The sequence below is a fragment of the Pristiophorus japonicus genome, chromosome 10 (genome assembly GCF_044704955.1).
Source record: "Pristiophorus japonicus isolate sPriJap1 chromosome 10, sPriJap1.hap1, whole genome shotgun sequence".
Classification (NCBI taxonomy): domain Eukaryota; kingdom Metazoa; phylum Chordata; class Chondrichthyes; family Pristiophoridae; genus Pristiophorus; species Pristiophorus japonicus.
Window position 1 is genome coordinate 90,153,675 of NC_091986.1, and position 18,636 is coordinate 90,172,310.

The 18,636-nt window shown below is 41.4% G+C and overlaps 1 protein-coding gene across 1 annotated transcript; it reads left to right on the forward strand.

The window, feature by feature from the left end:
- The first annotated feature begins 7,865 nt into the window (after nt 1-7,865).
- Nucleotides 7,866-18,390, forward strand: LOC139274762 (collagenase 3-like). The gene is made up of 10 exons (XM_070891449.1): nt 7,866-7,985; nt 8,100-8,356; nt 9,114-9,262; nt 10,155-10,280; nt 10,797-10,958; nt 15,886-16,012; nt 16,657-16,790; nt 17,253-17,412; nt 17,501-17,604; nt 18,240-18,390. The coding sequence occupies exons 1-10, from the start codon at nt 7,872-7,874 to the stop codon at nt 18,338-18,340; spliced, it is 1,434 nt and encodes a 477-aa protein (XP_070747550.1). The 5' UTR covers nt 7,866-7,871; the 3' UTR covers nt 18,341-18,390.
- The last annotated feature ends 246 nt before the right edge of the window (nt 18,391-18,636 follow it).

Here is an 18,636-nt window from a genome sequence, read left to right on the forward strand (position 1 = left end):
ATCCTCACACAGGCGACAGCAGCCCAGAACTCCTGACCTCAAGCAATCCTGCAGCCTCAGCCTCCACCGACCAGCATACCCTGGAAGAGCTGGTGTGTAGGTGCGGGCCGATCGCTGGGGTGCGGGCCGGCGGGGCGCTGCAGGCGATGAGCAGGAGGTCCATCGCTGGCCAGCGGATCGGGGGGGCCCACGCAGAGGAAAAGTCGGGCAGCGGTAGCAGCTGCGATGGTGGCTGCCACGGCGGCCGCAGGAGGGGCGGTCACGGCGGAGACAACGGCGGGAGCAGAGGCTGCGGTGACATGGGAGAACGCGAGCCAGAGCGGCGGATGCGGCAGCAAGTACGGAAGGACTCACAGGGACTGTGACTGATCGAGTCCAGGGAGCCACTTCTGCCAAGCTGGGTTGCTCTGGGCCATTTTTTTTCCTTCCTTTCTTCCTTGTCCCTTCTGTTCTTTCTTCGCCAGCGAGCTCAAGATGGTGGTGAGCCTCGTGGCAACGGAGCTCTGCAGACAAAGGCCAGCAGAGCAACTAAAATGGTGGCACTCAAGAGAAGCCTCGTGGGAACCACAAGATGGCGTCTTAAAAGGGAAATGCACCCGGGAGTCTTAAAAGGGCCTTACACCGGTGGCGGTCCCCACAAAGAGACTTTTGTAAGGCAAGAGCAAGTCTAAATGAGCAATGTGAATGTAGGATGACAGATTTATGATAAGAATTAATATTTTAATGCTGAATGTTTACTGTGTTTAAAATAATGGATATGAATTACGATTTATGATAAGAGTTCATATTTCAATGCTGAATGGTTACTGTGTTTAAAATTATGGATATGAATTACGGAAAGAGTTAATACCACAGGTTCAAGTAAAAGGGATATGGACCTGTGACTATCATGACCAATGGGCTAATGCGATTTTTGATTTAGGTGATTCATGCAATGGTTCAGCGGCTGCTAAGGCGAATACTTCATGAGAACAGAGGCAACGCACCAGTTGCGATACCCTGTCTCAGCACAGCCCATTACCTTGGGCAAAAAGGGGCTGTGTACCATCACCGTACCTTACCCAGAGGAGCTGGGATTAAATAACTATTCAGTGTACCTGCAACCGTTTGACATAACATCTGTACCACATATTATATGTACCATACAAATGTACCATCTATGTATACCTGCTTTCTGTTGGAGGTTATGCTCGTGTGCTTTATCCACCATGTAAGGACTGCAAATACCACATGTTTGCACCGGGTCCTCCACATGGGGAGAAGAGGGAAATGGATGGTCATGGACTTACACTCACAAATCAACCAGGATGAACAAGGCCGAGGTCACCGGCAATGGCTTTTGGAACTGGGGGAAGAGTGAGATGTTATGTATTGTCCAGGTACATTAAATATATAAGTATAACGGTGCGCCATAGAGGGCGCTGTGGTGGGAGACCTGAATGTACCTGCAAAACAGAGTATAAAAGGCTGCCCACCACACCTGAGAGGCACTCTGGAGTTACACAATAAAGGACTAAGGTCACAGCAGTTAGATCAGCACCAGACCGTGTGGAGTCAGTGATTTGTGTGCGACATACACCACAAATACGAATGCGTTGGCCCGCATCCAAAGTTGGGTGCTCACGTTGTCCGCATACAACTATGCCATCCGTCACAGGCCAGGCACAGAAAACTGCACCGATGCTCTCAGTAGGCTGCTATTGCCCACCACGGGGGTGAAAATAGTGCAGCCCATGGATTTAGTCATGGTTATGCAAGCATTTGAGAGTGAGCAATCACCCGTCACAGTCCAACAGATTAGAACCTGGACAAGCCAGGACCCCTTACTGTCCCTAGTAAAAAACTGTGTGCTTCACGGGAGCTGGTCCAGTTTCCCAGTGGAAATACAGGAAGAGATAAAGTCGTACCAGCGGCGCTAAGATGAAATGTCTATACAGGCAGACTGCCTTCTGTGGGGCAATCGGGTAGTGGTCCCCAAGAAGGGCAGAGACACTTTCATCAGTGACCTCCACAGTACCCACCCAGGCATTGTAATGATGAAAACGATAGCCAGATCCCACGTGTGGTGACCCGGTATCGATGCGGACTTAGAGTCCTGCGTGCACAGATGTAACACATGCTCGCAGTTAAGCAATGTACCCAGGGAGGCGCCACTAAGTTTATGGTCGTGGCCCTTCAAACCGTGGTCCAGGGTCCATGTCGACTATGCAGGCCCGTTCTTGGGTAAAATGTTCCTTGTGGTTGATGATGCGTACTCCAAATGGATTGAATGTGAGATAATATTGGCAAGCACGTCCGCTGCCACCACTGAAAGCCTGCGGGCCATGTTTGTCACGCAAGAAATACCTGATGTCCTTGTAAGCGACAACGGGCCATGTTTTACCAGTGCCGAGTTCAAAGAGTTCGTGACCCGTAATGGGATCAACATGTTACACCTGCCCCGTTCAAACCAGCATCCAATGGTCAGGCAGAGAGAGCAGTACAAACTATCAAGCAGGGTTTGAAGAGGGTAACTGAAGGCTCATAGCAGACTCGACTATCCTGAGTTCTGCTTAGCTACCGCACGAGACCCCACTCGCTCACTGCGATTCCACCTGCTGAACTGCTCATGAAAAGGGCACTTAAGACAAGGCTCTCGTTAGTTCACTCTGATCTACATGGACAGGTAGAGAGCAGGCGGCTTCAACAAAGTACATCTCATGATAGCGCAAATGTGTCACGCGAAATTGAAATCAATGATCCTGTATTTCTATTGAATTATGGACAAGGTCCCAAGTGGCTTCCCGGCACTATTGTGTCCAAAGAGGGGAGTAGGATGTTTTGGGTCAAACTTTCAAATGGACTCACCGGAAACACTTGGACCAAATCAAACTCAGATTCACGGACTATCCTGAGCAACCCACTTTGGACACTACCTCTTTGACCCCCCAACATACACACCAGGGGTAAACAACACTGCGGTTGGCCACGAAGCAGAACCCATCACCCGCAGCAGCCCAGCAGGACTCACCGCACCAGGCAGCCCAGCAAGGCCAGCTGCACAGCAGCCCAGCGAGGGCACAACAAACGATTCAACAAAACCAACATTTGCACCGAGACGATCAACCAGCGAAAGAAAGGCCCCAGATGACCTTGTAAATAGTTACACTGTTGACTTTTGGGGGGGGGGGAGTGATGTTATGTATGTAAACTTATATATACCTTGTACAGCCACCAGAGGGCTCATCCCGTGGAGTCCCAAGTGATCCCACAATCCCTTGGGAGCACAAGTACTTAAGGAGGCCTCACACGCTGGAGAGGACACTGGAGACCTGCAATAAAAAACTACGGTCACACTTTACTTTGAGCTCACAGTAACCAGTCAGACTCTTTATTCATATATAACAGTTAAATTGAAGTATGCAGTAGCCTAGCACACAATATATCAGTATTTTATCTGTGTTAATTGACAACTATTCTAAAACGCTTACTTTTCTTCTCCTCTACAATATTTCCAAGATGAAGCAAGAGCACCTTGTGACACCCAAACCAGACAGCAGATCACACCACATTCTTCTGGTGAGTTTGAGGAATACCTGGTCACCCTGCACCTTCACTTCTCCTGTGTAAACAGACCCAGTTTCTGCAGTCTTTCCTCACAACCCAGCTGCCTCATCCCAGCTATCAGTTTTGTTGCCCTTCGTTGCACCTCTCCAATGTCTAGGACCACAATTTTAATGCAAAAATGAATGAGCACCAAGCACATTGTGGGAAGTATTTGTGCCCAGTTTGTTCATTTTCCTTTGTGCATCCATTTAGAATGGGAGCTTCTTGAGTGCAAGAGCTTTATGTAAAGTTTTGAGGGAACTTTCTGTAATTTCGGCAGAACCTATTTAATGAAATGCTTTTTCTTTATTTCTGACGTTATTATTATATACATATTTTGGATAAATAAAACGTAAAAAAGGACCATTCTGCAGACCTTGAAACACCTACTTGCCAATGACATGGGTTAACTACCTCAGCTTGCTGAGAGCAGTAGGAAACAGTTGAGTCTTCAAGGATACCTGCAGCAAACATCCAAAAATCCAAGACGGTCACTTTTACTCAATTCATGTCAGCTGTACAATTCATGACTTTCCCGATGGAAGCAGAAAGAGAGAGCGAGAGAGAGAGAGAGAGAGAGCTATCCAGTTCAAAACTCAGGTAGGGTTTCCACAGGCGCAAAGAGCAATTGATGCAATTCACATGCCACTCAAAATCCAATAAAACAACCCTCTCAGTTTTATGTATAGGAAAAGCTTTCAATTTATTAATGTGCAGCTACTGTGCAACGGCAATCATCTTTTCCTGTACATCGATGGTACCCAGGAGGCTGCCATGATGTTTTCACATGCGACAATTCACCATGCCAACCCATGGCTCCTGACAACAACAACAACAACTTGTATTTATATAGCACCTTTACTGTAATAAAACATCCCAAGGCACTTCACAGGAGTATTAAGTCACATAAGGAGAAATTAGGGCAGGTGACCAAAGCTTGGTCAAAGAGGTAGGTTTTAAGGAATGTCATAAAGTAGGAAAGAGAGGTAGAGATCGGAGAGGTTCAGGCAGGGAATTACAGAGCTTGGGGCCTAGGCAACAGAAGGTATTGCCAGTCATCTGGACAATTAATTGGATCAGGGCTATCCCCTGTATTCTTGGTTGATGTCTCCAGTAAGACATCCACAGATACAAGAACCATCCCAAAGAAGAAGTATCATGGAGCAAACGATAGGAATTCCTAAATCCCACTTTAGGTTCCTGTATAAGTCTAGTGTAGCCCTGAAGTACTGCCTGGCAAGAGTCTCAAGAATCACTGAAGCTTGCCACATTTTACATAATAATGTAATGAAGAAACACTGGCTGGTTCTGGGAACGGAATGTGATGATGATGAAAAGGGGATGGAATGACTTCCCACCCCACAGAATGAGATGTGTGCACAGGAAGGAAAGAACTTGGAGCAGGATAGGCAGGATAGAGAAAGGAGAGCACAACACATAGCCCAGTGATTTCAATAAATAAAAGTTGACTTAACAAAAAGTCACTTTGTACCTGCCTACATCTTAACACTGCATTTACCTTTTGTGCCAGCCAAATTACTTGTACATGTTCTTATTCTATTATATCTATCAGGTGCTCCCCGAGTGAGATGAGGTTGAAGAGTAGGCAGTCTGGAGCCTCAGAGATCTGAGGTGACTCTAATCTCAAGGAAGCAGCTGCTCTGAAGGGATCAGTTTCTAGTAGTCTTTCTCTTTCAGGGTCAGGGGTGCCAAGCCCATGTGTGAAGCTCTCTCATGTCCAGCCAATCAAGGGGGCTGCGGACTCAATGCAACGTTCTGTAGAGACAGTGACATCTGCGTTCACTCCGTGCAGCCACCATTTTAAGGCACAAGCTGAGAGCGGCGAACTGTCAGTGTCAATACAGAATGATTAGTCCCAATCCCTGTTAACGTGTCGTATTCAAAGCAGCCAAGGCAACACTCTTAGCTGGAAGCTACCAGTGGTCCCTTGGTGTCCCTGGTGTCTTAATGCCACTGAAATCTCACAGTCTCTAGGTTGTTCTTCATGTTGTGGCAAGCTCCCTGAAATACATTGTAGATACAGTGGACTCCTCCAAAGTCCATCATCTCAATTATTTTTTGATTACTCCTCTGTAAAGTGTTTTGGGATCTTTTTTTACCTTAAAGGAACTATATAAATGCAAGTTGTTGTTAACTGACCTCAACCAGGGTGGTGATATGGACTGTACAAGTTATCAGTTGAAGACTTGGGAGATTGAAAATTAATCATTTTACTTGCTGCTGACCATTACCTACTGGCGCTTGATGAGTGTATGTGGATGTTGGGTGAGGAGAGGTTTGCCTGTTAAGCCCCCCACCTCACCCAATGTAGCAGCCTATAACTCTCACTGTTTAGGCTCACAAACAAAGAATGCCTACATGGCAAAAGTAGCAAGCAGCAAGCAGCACCGATGAAACTTTGCTTGAGGAGAACGTCATTGTGATGCCCCCTGTAAAACTCAAAGTTTTCTCAAAATTCAAAGATTCCCCCTCTGTGAGAAGAAACCCTAAGGAAAGATCTTTTTGGACTTGCTTAAAATGAACTTTGGGATTTTTAAAAGATGCATGGGTCTGCAAGGGAAAAGGGCTGCAAGCCAGGGGACCACTAACCTCTGAAAAGCAAGTCTTTGGGCATTGGAGCTGTCTGGGATATTGGAGCTAAACAAATTGTCTGGGGAATTGTGTAAACTCCAAAACTCTGCTCCATAGGAGGCATTAACATAGCAACAATTGACACAGAGATAGCCAGCCATAGCTCTAAGCATGAAACCCATCCAGCACATACATAATGCTAATCACTTTTCCGGTCTGCATGGAAAACCCAGGCCTAGGCAGACAATGTAAACACCAAAAATAATTTTTACAATCGCAACTCGAATTCAACAGATTGACACATCCTAAGCAAGTTATCATTAACGAGCCTGCCAAAATTCAACAAAGAATTACCAAGCCCGCCAAAACTAGGCAAGGAATCGGGTTCGATTTGGCGCGCAGATTAGAAAGGCTCTCAAAGTATAATTGAGGCCCTGTTTTAATGGCAGCCTTCTAGGCAGCCTTCTGGAGCCTTCTAAGCCTCAGCATCTTCAGCCTCGACGACACTCCTGGGTTACACTGCTCTGCCACCAAAGAAGAAGGAGAACATCATCAAAAAGGTAGAGAAAAACAGTTCCCAGTGACTTTGGACATCACCAACTCATCGCGGCAACAAACTGTCCACAGCCAACGTGGTAACATCGAACCACCGCGATAGACAAGTCCTAAGAAAGAAACTACTCAAGAAGAAATTGAAGATTCGAAAGTTTTCCACTCTACAATCTAGTCCTGGCTTACAATGGGTGAAACATTACCTAAAGTAACCCAAAGCCCTACTCCTACAAGAAGAAAGTGGGTACTCACCCCATAAATCCAAACCGCACCTTACTGCATCAGCGGACTCAACCCAACTGAAGATGACGCAGCAAGAAGTCTTCCACAACGTTCGGGGTATGGCAAGCAGAACCTACAGAGTCCAGCGAACCCCGAAATTGCGAACCACCACTAACTGTCAATCAGAGGATTGGTGAGCATTATCCCTGTTGCCCTACAGTTTAACCTAGTTAGATTTAGGCATTGGGAGGTGGGAGGTGTATTATTTTCTGTAACCCCTTTTGTAAGTGTGATAAAGTGTTCCTTATTCTAGAGATTGTAAGTTTTGACATTGTACTTTTCTTTGCTGAATAAAATCAAAGTTTCTTGCACCAAAACCAGTTGTCTGCTGCATTTTGTCACATCCCAAATAAACCCAAGGAGTGGGAGCGATTCGAACCGCTCAGAAGGTCAGAAGAGAACCTGACCCACACACCAGCCCCTATAATAAACATAGCCATGGCTCGTATCAATAAATAAATGAAAGGGAAGGATTTCTGTTTCTAATCGTTATAAAATAATTCAGTTTCCTACAAACTCAACATTGATCTTGGTGTGTTGTAAAAAGATGAACATTTATAATGATGGTACATTTTACTGGCATTGGATAATTTGAACATAGTTTAAAATTGCTTCTTGGTAGATATACATTTAAGCAAATCGGAAAGAATTAATATACTGGATGAGGGAAGGGAAGCATGCCCTTGAATGGACATCCTGGCTTTTCTTAACCAGTCATGATACAGCTGTGGTTTTCGCTGTTACTCACATCTGAATCATCCTATAATTAAGGGAACACAGGACATACAATGCTATAAAAGCCACAAGGAGAAAATACGAGGCAGACGTTTCTCTCGTAATATTCAGTCGAGAACAGAAAGATGAAGTACCTTTGCTTTTCCGTTTTGTTTGTTTTAGTTCATCTAACAATTTCTTCTGCTATTCCACTACTTTCAGAAATAGAGAAAAATGAGGAGGACTGGCACTTTGCAGAGGTACTGTGTGGAATACAACTAACAAAAAGTTGTCAAATGCATTTAATCAGATTAATCTTTTTGTTCTGAACAGGTAAATCAACATTAATAACGCTAACACTTTTTCTCTTGAAGATATATCTGAACCGATATTATAAGCTTGAAGACAGTTCATCAGGATTTGCGAAAAAGATCAGAAATTATGTATCAAAGAACTCTCAATCAGATAAGATTAGGAAAATGCAAGAATTCTTTGGTCTCAGGGTAACTGGTAATCTGGATTCTGCAACTCTGGAAGTAATGGAAAAACCTCGATGTGGAGTCCCTGACATTGCTGAATATAATCACTTTCCGAGAAATCTTAAATGGAAAAACAATGAAATAACATACAGGTAATATTTTTCACGGTACTTCATACCATCATTTCAGTGGTTGATTGGGCCAAATTTTGCTGGAAAAATAATGGTGTTTTAACGATGCATGCTGTTATTAATGTGTAAATCGGCCAGCAAGTTCAGGGGACCAAGAGATACTCTGAGTTGCAAATCTCCAGAACTTGCTGGTCTAGTCCCGCCACTCCGCTGTTTGCTTCACACAAATGACATCTCACCCTTAGCCTCCCCATTATTTTTAAGAACTTGCTGGCTTTGCAAATTAACTGACCATTAAACTCACTGCAGAAAGTTATGGCTGGTAATTAAGAGTGTAAGTACCCTATTAATGATGTGACGATTGTTATACCTATGTCAATCAACCTCTCTGTCCCAGAAAGACAACAATTTAAACTGTTCAGTCGTATTCATGCAAATGTTGTTACTTTTCCTTTTTGTCTTTTTTCTCTCTCTCTCTTAATCCAATCTTTCTTTCCCACCTTTGTTTCTCTTTCTGTAGCTGATTAGACTCATTCACCCTCCTTTTCTGTTATTCCTCTGTTTCTCAATCCATAAATCTCATTGGTTAAGGAGATAGACAGTTGATCCGATGTTCACTAAGGTCCAGTTGCCCTGTTGCCCCCGCCACACCGTTATCAGCTCGCACTAAGTTATGGTGCAAAACATTTTTGAGCTAAAAGGTGCAGGAAAAAGTCTAACTAAGATTTGGTCTATTGTATATAGCACAAAATCTCATGTTTTATTTTCTTCAATAAAGAATTGTAAACTATACCCCGGATATGCCATCTACTCATGTGAACACAGCGATACGGAGAGCTTTGAAGATTTGGAGTGACATCACACCTTTGAAGTTCACAAGAATCAATGAAGGAGAAGCTGATATAATGATCTCATTTGGGGCTCGAGGTACCAACCGGTTCATTTATATTATTGCTGGTTTCAGAATAAATTTAGGAATCAAGGTTTCTTGTAATATCATTCACAAAATAATGATTATAACACAAGAACAAGCAAATAAACAGTATAAATAGAATTCAAGAGAAATACCTATATAAGATCATGGTTTAATGAATGTTTGATATTGTAGACCGGTGTAAATGGGACAGTTGTTTCCTGAAAATAGTTTACTGGTTCTTTTGGCTGCAGTGCTATGGCTGCCACCATTCTCAAAGGGGCCTTCCACTGGATGGCCACAGCGCCCACCTGTTTCAGCTGGTAGACCCTTTTAATGTGCAAATTGAGGTCCGATTGGAATCCATTGCAGTTTAATGTACAACTTGGCAAGCAGGCTCCACCCATTTTTAACCAGGATGTTCAACAGAAGTGGAACAAAAAGGTAAGTTTAAAATTATTTCTGTGGGGAGGAGCAAGAATGTTCTTGTGAACTCTACAAGAATAATGTGGACTGCTACTGCTACAGGCTTCCCTGCTCTGTATTTGCCCCTCCTGAATAGACCTCCAGGTCACCCAATATTGCACTGGCCTGCAGTTGGTGAGCTGCAGTGGGATGCTATTATGGTGCCCGCAGCTCACTGGTTGCAAGGTAAAGAGGCCCGGCTCCCTCAAAATGGTTTGGTGGACCGGGCGTTCCATCGGCAGGATTGGCCACCCGGGCGATTCATTCTGCCAGTTGGCTGCCCCAAAGTTAAAATCTACCATAGTGCCCTTTGTGAGGAGAGAAAATAGGTAAAAATTGTTAATATGTTTATTTACCTTAAAATGTTTAGTATTTTACACATAGTCAGACCTTCACAGCTTCTGAATTCACTTTGATGATTCTTCATTCCATTGTTTCCAGAACACGGTGACAATTATCCATTTGACGGAGCTAATGGATTTCTGGCCCATGCTTTTCCTCCTGCAGCAGGCATTGGAGGGGACACTCACTTTGATGAGGATGAAACCTGGACAATGGGATCAAATGGTAAAAAGATTGAATAATATTATCAGTGGAGAAAATGTGAACAAGCGAATAGGATTTTTTTCATTAGAAACCAATTTAAGTAAGTTGTTAGCTAGCAATGTTAATTTTAAGGGTATTTTTTTCCTACAATATCTTAATATAAGATCCCATTTTCTGATAGCCATAAAAATGCATCCTTAAGAATTACAATTTAGTTTTTTGCCACATAGAAATGTAATTGGATTATAAATTTGGTAAATCTATTCATTATGACTTATATCTGTTCTGAATATTTGGCCCGTTACATTTGATAATAAACTTTGGGAGTAGATTTAAAATGTTCATTCATATATTTGACTATCTGAGAAAAAGGACTGAGTATTTACATGAAATTGAGGATTTAAGTTTAGACTCCTGTCATATTCCATGCACTAAATAGCTTTTTAGATGTTGCTTTAGGAACATTTTAAATATGCATTAGAACGACATGAGTTGTAACAGATTTTAAATCTGCTGTTTTGTGACTGTTTTATTTAGGATACAATCTGTTCCTTGTGGCTGCCCATGAATTTGGCCATGCACTGGGACTCGATCACTCTCGTGATCCTGGGGCTTTGATGTACCCCACCTATACATACACAAGTATGAACAAGTTCCGTCTTCCTCTGGATGATGTGAATGGAATCCAGGCTCTATATGGTAGGTTTAAGTCTCAAATATACACAGAAGTATTCCTGCCTTACAATTAGTGACTATACAGATAGTTGCAGAGCTGTTGCACTGTCAATATAATAACATCATAAAAAAATGAATTACCTTTATAACCAGTAATTTTTCCAGAATAAATGGGTTGCTGTAAATTAAGATTTTGAAGTTTGCTAGTGTTATGCTTTACTCACTTATAAGAACATAAGAAATAGGAGCAGAAGTAGCCCATACGGCCCCTCAAGCCTGCTCCGCCATTTAATACGATCATGGCTGATCCGATCATGGACTCAGGTCCACTTCCCTGCCCGCTCCCAATAACCCCTTATCGGTTAAGAAACTGTCTATCTCTATCTTAAATTTATTCAATGTCCCAGCTTCCACAGCTCTCTGAGGCAGTGAATTCCACAGATTTACAACCCTCTGAGAGAAGAAATTCCTCCTCATCTCAGTTTTAAATGGGCGGCCCCTTATTCTAAGATTATGCCCCCTAGTTTTAATCTCCCCTATAAGTGGAAACCTCCTCTCTGCATCCACTTTGTCAAGCCCCCTCATAATCTTATACATTTTGATATCACCTCTCATTCTTCTGAATTCCAATGAATAGAGGCCCAACCTCCTCAACCTTTCCTCATAAGTCAACCCCCTCATCACCCGAATCAACCTAATGGACCTTCTCTGAACTGCCTCCAAAGCAATTATATCCTTTCATAAATATGAAAACCAAAACTGTATGGAGTATTCCAGGTGTGGCCTCATCAATATCCTGTATAATTGTAGCAAGACTTCCCTGCTTTTATACTCCATCCCCTTTGCAATAAAGGCCAAGATTCCACTGGCTTTCCTGATCACTTGCTGTACCTGCATACTAACCTTTTGTGTTTCATGCACAAGTACCCCCAGTTCCCGCTGTACTGCAGCACTTTTCAATTTTTCTCCATTTAAATAATAACTTGATCTTTGATTTTTTTCTGCCAAAGTGCGTGACCTCACACTTTCCAACATGATACTCCATCTGCCAAATTTTTGCCCACTTACTTAGCCTGTCTATGTCCTTTTGAAGATTCTTTGTGTCTTCCTCACACATTGCTTTTCCTCCCATCCTTGTATCGTCAGCAAAATTGGCTACGTTACACTCGGTCCTTTCTTCCAAGTCGTTAACATAGATTGTAAATAGTTGGGGTCCCAGCATTGATCCCTGCAGCACCACACAAGATTCTGATTGCCAAAGCGAGAATTAACCATTTATCCCGATTCTCTGTTTTCTGTTAGTTAGCCAATCCTCTATCCATGCTAATATATTACCCCCAACCCCATGAACTTTTATCTTATGCAGTATTATGTGGCACCTTGTCAAATGCCTTCTGGAAATCCAAATTCACAACATCCACTGGTTCCCCTTTATCCACCCTGTTCGTTTCATCCTCAAAGAATTCCAGCAAATTTGTTAAACATGACTTCCCCTTCAAAAAATCCATGCTGACTCTGCCTGACCGAATTATGCTTTTCCAAATGTCCTGCTACTGCTTCTTTAATAATGGACTCCAACATTTTCCCAACCACAGATGTTAGGCTAACTGGTCTATAGTTTCCTGATTTTTGTCTGCCTCCTTTTTTAAATGGGGGCGTTACATTTGCAGTTTTCCAATCTGTTGTGACCTCCCCAGAATCCAGGGAATTTTGGTAAATTACAATCAATGCATCCACTATCCCTGCCGTTACTTCTCTTAAGACCCTAGGATGCAAGCCATCAGGTCCAGGGGATTTATTCGCCTTTAGTCCCATTATCTTACTGAGTACCACCTCTTAAGTGATTGTGATTGTGTTAAGTTCCAAACCGCTCTATCGCCCCTTGACTATCCACTGTTGGGATATTGTTAGCATCCTTTACTGTAAAGACTGATACAAAATATTTGTTCAGAGTTTCTGCCATCTCCATGTTCCCCATTACTAATTCCCTGTTCTCATCCTCTAAGGGACCAACATTTACTTTAGCCACTCTTTTCCTTTTTATATACCTACAGTAACTTTTGCCATCTGTTTTTATATTTCGTGCTAGTTTACTTTCATAGTCTATATTCCCTTTTTTGATCATTTTGGTAGTCATTCTTTTCTGGCTTTTAAAAGTTTCCCAATCTTCTGTCCTCCCACTAGTTTTGGCCACTTTGTATGCCCTTGTATTTAATTAGATACCGTCCTTTATTTCTCTAGTTAGCCACGGATGGCTATCTTTTCTTTTACATCCTTTTCTCTTCACTGGAATATATTTTTCTTGAGTGTTGTGAAATATCTCCTTACATATACGCCACTGTTCATCAACTGCCCTACACTTCAATCTAGTTTCCCAGTCCACTTTAGCTAACTCTGCCTTCATACCTTCATAATCTCCTTTATTTAAGCTTAGTACGCTGGTTTGAGATCCATCTTTTTCACCCTCCATCTGAATTTGAAATTCAACCATGCTATGATCACTCATTCCAAGGGGATCCTTTATTTGGAGATTGTTTATTTTCTTGCCTCCTGGTTACCTATTGCTCAAGGGACCTGTCCCTTATGCACTCTATGAACTCTTCCTCAAGGCTACCCTGACCAATTTGATTTGTCCAATTAATATGGAAGTTAAAATCACCCATGATTATTGCTGTTCCCTTTTTTCAACCCCCCACTATTTCCTGGTTTATACTCCAACCAACAGAATTGTTACTGTTAGGGGGCCTAAAGACTATGCCCACCAGTGACCTTTTTCCCCTTATTATTCCTTATCTTCACACAAACTGTTTCAACATCCTGATCATTTGAGCCAATATCGTTTCTCACTATTGCAGTGATTCCATTCTTTATCAATAGATCTACCCCACCTCCTTTTCCTTTCTGTCTGTCCTTCTGGATTGTCAAATACCCCTGAATATTTAATTCCCAGTCCTGGTCACCTTGCAACTACGTCACTGTAATGGCTATCAGAACATACCCATTTGTATCTATTTGTGCCGTCAACTCATCTATTTTGTTACAAATGCTACGTGCATTTAGACAAAGTGCCTTTCAATTTGTTTTTTTACCCTTTTTTCCTGCTTGTTTCCATTCTTCTTCAAACTCACTTTCTTTATTTTTGCTTTCTAATTCCCTCCCTACTGAACCTATTTTCAGGTTCCCATCCCCCTGCCAAGGTCACTTCGATTGGACCTTTTGATTACATATGGGCCTGAAACACTCACTGCAAGCTTTCAGCACTTGTGCCCTTATCTCATGTATTGTTTAAAGAAGGTTAAAGCCCTGAAATTACACTGTGGGACACTAGTGTATAAATACATAACATGCTCATCTGTAATGTTTCTCTCTGTTGCTTTATTGAAGAAGTAAACATTTTAAACAAATGGATTAACGGGTCTGCAAAAATAACAGAGAGCAGAATTCAGATGATCATGTTCATATGGCAGCATTCCACAATCAGGGCCAGAATTAATGTGATCTAGCCTAACTATTTTAAGAATGGCTATTTAATGTTATAGTAAGCTATAATAAAAGAAGTATTTCTTTTCTGAATACAGATCGACGAAAGCTATATTCACATATATTTAAAACAGTTGTCACAAGGTTAAATAGGGAGGAGCACTTGACCCATCAGCTTAGCTCATCAATTCAGTAAGAAAAATCTACAGTTTTCCATATTGCAGCACCAACTATCTAACCCAGAAATCTATTCCAAGTGTTGAGTGCTTTTGTACAAAGAAATAGTTTCTGACATCAGACCTAAATTCGCTATCCAGGAGATGGAAAGGGCGCAAATCAAGTACATTTCAGTAATAAAAAGAAAATATATCAAAGGCTCAGCTTTCATGAAGAATGCTCACTTGTCTTACTGTTATGGCTTACATTGAAGGATTGATCCAGATTAGCCTTTTCTGTGCTGTTCTATCTGTTATGTACTGCCTCGGCCCTAAGCTCTGGAATTGCCCCCCTAAACCTATCCGCCTTTCTAACCCTCTCTCGTCCTTTAACACACTTCTTAAAACCTACCTCTTTGACCAAGCTTTTAGTCATTTACCCTCTTATCACACTCCTTTGAAGCGCCTTGGGACATTTTACTACGGTAAAGGTGTTATAAAATTAAAATTGTGGTTGTTGTTGAGGTCCCTTCTCAATCACTTTCTGCAGTCTACCCTCATAGCTCACTACCTGATAGCTGTGTGTACTGCCTGCAGGGATGTAGTGTTTTTCTTTAGTCTCGGTAACCAAATTTGGATACAGTAAACCAGAGTACTGTACATTATACTTTACTGATTTAACACTATCATTCAGAATTTTATACACTTTGTTGATTGCTGCTCCACATTGACCTAACATATTAAGCACCAAATCGACCGACATCCGCAGATCTCTTTCAAACTCACCATTAGCCAGTTGTATAACAGTCATAAAGTATACATGTTGCTCACTTTTTCTTCCAATGTACATTACTTTACATGTATATATGTTAAATTTCTCTGGCTCTGTTTCATCCATTGAAAGATTACTGGGTTGAATTTCCACGGGGTTTATCCCAATCATCTGCTGTAACTTTGATGGAAGAGCTGTGGAAACCCTGGAAAAATGGCATAAATTTTGTTCACACTATTTTCCGGGATTTCCGTTGCTCTCTCGCTGAAGTTACTCAGACAAGCGGGAGCACCCCTTAGAAATTCACTGCCTTTATTTCTTCCTATCTCCTTAGCACCCTGGCTGCTCCCTCCAGGATAAATTCCCCTCTAATTTGGTATTATCTGTGAACTTGACCAATCCTTGAAGTGCAGTAAATCTTTCACAGTTAATGCACTTTAACTAGAATAGGACTTTAGTGTTAATCTACTTTAGTCGGGGAGTACTGGTAATGCCTTGAACAGTATTTTCTACAATATTTTGAAATATTTTTACTTTACACAAGGTGCATCAAATAATATCCATCCAAACCCCAGACCACCTCCACCAAGAACACCAGATAAATGTGATCCTAACTTGTCCTTTGATGCAGTTGCTGAGCTTCGTGGAGAGATGATATTTTTCAAAGACAGGTATGAACTATATTGAATATCCCAGAAATATTTTTACTGAATATAATATTGATATAGTTTCACAATGAAAATGTTTTACTGCAAATATTTGAGTACATTTTTGATAAACAGTTTTGTCTTTTTACCATTGAGTGGTAGGTGTGGGTTTCTGTCTACAGTTCTCCACAGGGCGGATTCCTGCTCTCATCAAGGTCTATAGAAGTGATGGTGATTCAAGCCAAAGTGCTTCACCGGATGAGACAATAAAAAATAGTCCAGCCTGGCTACTTCTGGCACAGGTCCCAGTGGCTAGTTACAGAGTAAAGGAACTTAGCAAGAACTTGCATTCATATAGCACCTTTCATGCCTCAGGACGTCTCAAAATGCTTTACAGCCAATGAAGTCCTTTTGAGGTGTAGTCACTGTTGTAATGTAGAGCAGTATCCACCCAGGCCTGGAATGAGTCATCTATCTACTTTTTGGCAAGGCAATATTTTAAGGCATGTGATGTACCGAGAAAAATAACTTTAGTTTGACAAAAAGTTTACTGATGTTGTGTTACAGAAATAACTATATATAATATGAAGATAGTGGTAAATGCTGAAGTTTTAATTCAGCTGAGGTTTACTTCTGATATATTCCACTAAATCCCTGTTGTTCATTAGGTTTTTCTGGAGGAGACACCCACAACTGCCTGAGGCTCAGCTGACTTTAATTAAATCATTCTGGCCAAATATTCCTGCAAGGATCGATGCTGCGTATGAAAATCTGCAGAGGGATTTTCTTGTTGTTATTAAAGGTTAAGTACTGTTACTTTTCTCTGCTAAAGAACACAGGAGTAGGACGTTAGGATAATATAATGATGGAAACAGCAATGCAACAGTGAAATGGGAGAGTTTTCAGAAACATGGGTCAAATTCACATTGCATTCTTAGTGCATGACTTTAGAGATTGAAATGTAAAAAGAAATGCTTTTCAAACTATAATGCCCTTTATGATTGTGCTTGTAGTGATGTGCTGTGCTAGGTAGAATGGAATCCCCTATTTCAGGGAGAGGCACCAAGAGACAGCAAGATACTTCTCCAGAAGTGCAACTCTTGCAAAAATAAATCACAAAGTATCAGCAGAGGCTTGGAAATTGGTTGGCTGTTTAGCATCCTAGCTGAGAAATAGTGCCCTCATGAGGAGACGTTGAGAGAAAAAGAAAAAACTCCACCTTTACTAACATGCAAATACTAACAAAAGTCCTGTAATCCTATAGGAAACAAATACTGGGCCATCAATGGCTATGATGTCCTGCCAGGATATCCAAAGTACATCCACCGATTTGGTATTCCAAGATCCATCAGGAAAATAGATGCAACTGTTCATATTGGGAAGACTTCAAAGACTTTATTCTTTGCAGGAAATCAGTACTGGAGGTAATGGTCCATTCCTTATATAAATATTCATGTAAATATTTTAAGCCACTAATAGATCACCGTTTACATAAAATGCTTCTCCTTTCAGTTATGATGAAATTAAACAAACCATGGACGAAGGTTACCCACGCCAGATACAGGAGGATTGGCCAGGGGTCCCCGGTAGACTGGATGCAGCATTTGAACATAACGGTAAATTTAAAAACAAATATTCTGTGAAATATTGAGATATTCAAAGTATTGATGTACTCTTTCCATTACAAAAGTAGAATTTAACTACATTTGCAATGGAAAAGAACAAATTCTTTGGTTAAAAAGATATTGCACAGAGCTTCTCAATGTTCAGTGAGTTAATCTAATGAGTGGTTAGCCATGCAGATCATGAAGGTCCCTAGTTTGATCCTTGGTCTCTACAGAGATACGACCTTAGATATGGTAGGGCAATAATGGGGTCAATACGATTAGTTCATTGCCTCTGGTTCAGGGACAGTAAAATCAATCATTGTTCCTGCTGCTAGTTGCTCTTTAGTGTCCCCTACTGGAAGTGTGTTTATGTGCGTGTGTGTGTGCATTGTCAAGCAGGGACAGGCTTGGTCTTACATTGGATGCCAAAGATAAGGCCATTCACCCAGCAAAGACTACGTTTATTTGATCTTTTAATTTTAGGGCCTTCAGAAAGATGCAAGATCTTCACTTTATCAGTTTGGGGTGAACATTGACTCAGCTCTGGAGTGGAACTATTCATTTAATTCCGAGTGCTTTGTTTGAACATAATGGTAGAACTGAGAGCCTGAGTTGAGGGTTACCTTTTCTATTCTGTTTTTCAGGATATATTTACTTCTTCCGTGGACCAACTCAGTTCATATTCAACATCAGCGAGCAACGAGTGCTTCAAATTTATCGTATCAATCAATGGGTGGGATGTTAGCTGCACGCCTTATCAAGTTGTTAGCCCCTCACTATTAAATGATACAACACAACCAAATCCAACATTTTTATTTATTGGACCTTCACTAACTAATAAATGACTTTCAACATTGCCTATTTTTATGGCTCTAAATAATATTGTATTAAAGAGTTATTGTAGTTATTGTAAACTGATGCATTGTTTGAAATAATTTAATATAATTCTATTGTTTTGTATTTGTCATTTCTACTACACTTGTTATTTATTGTTTTGCTATGTGACATATTTTGATTTAAAAATAATTAGTTTTAAATTAT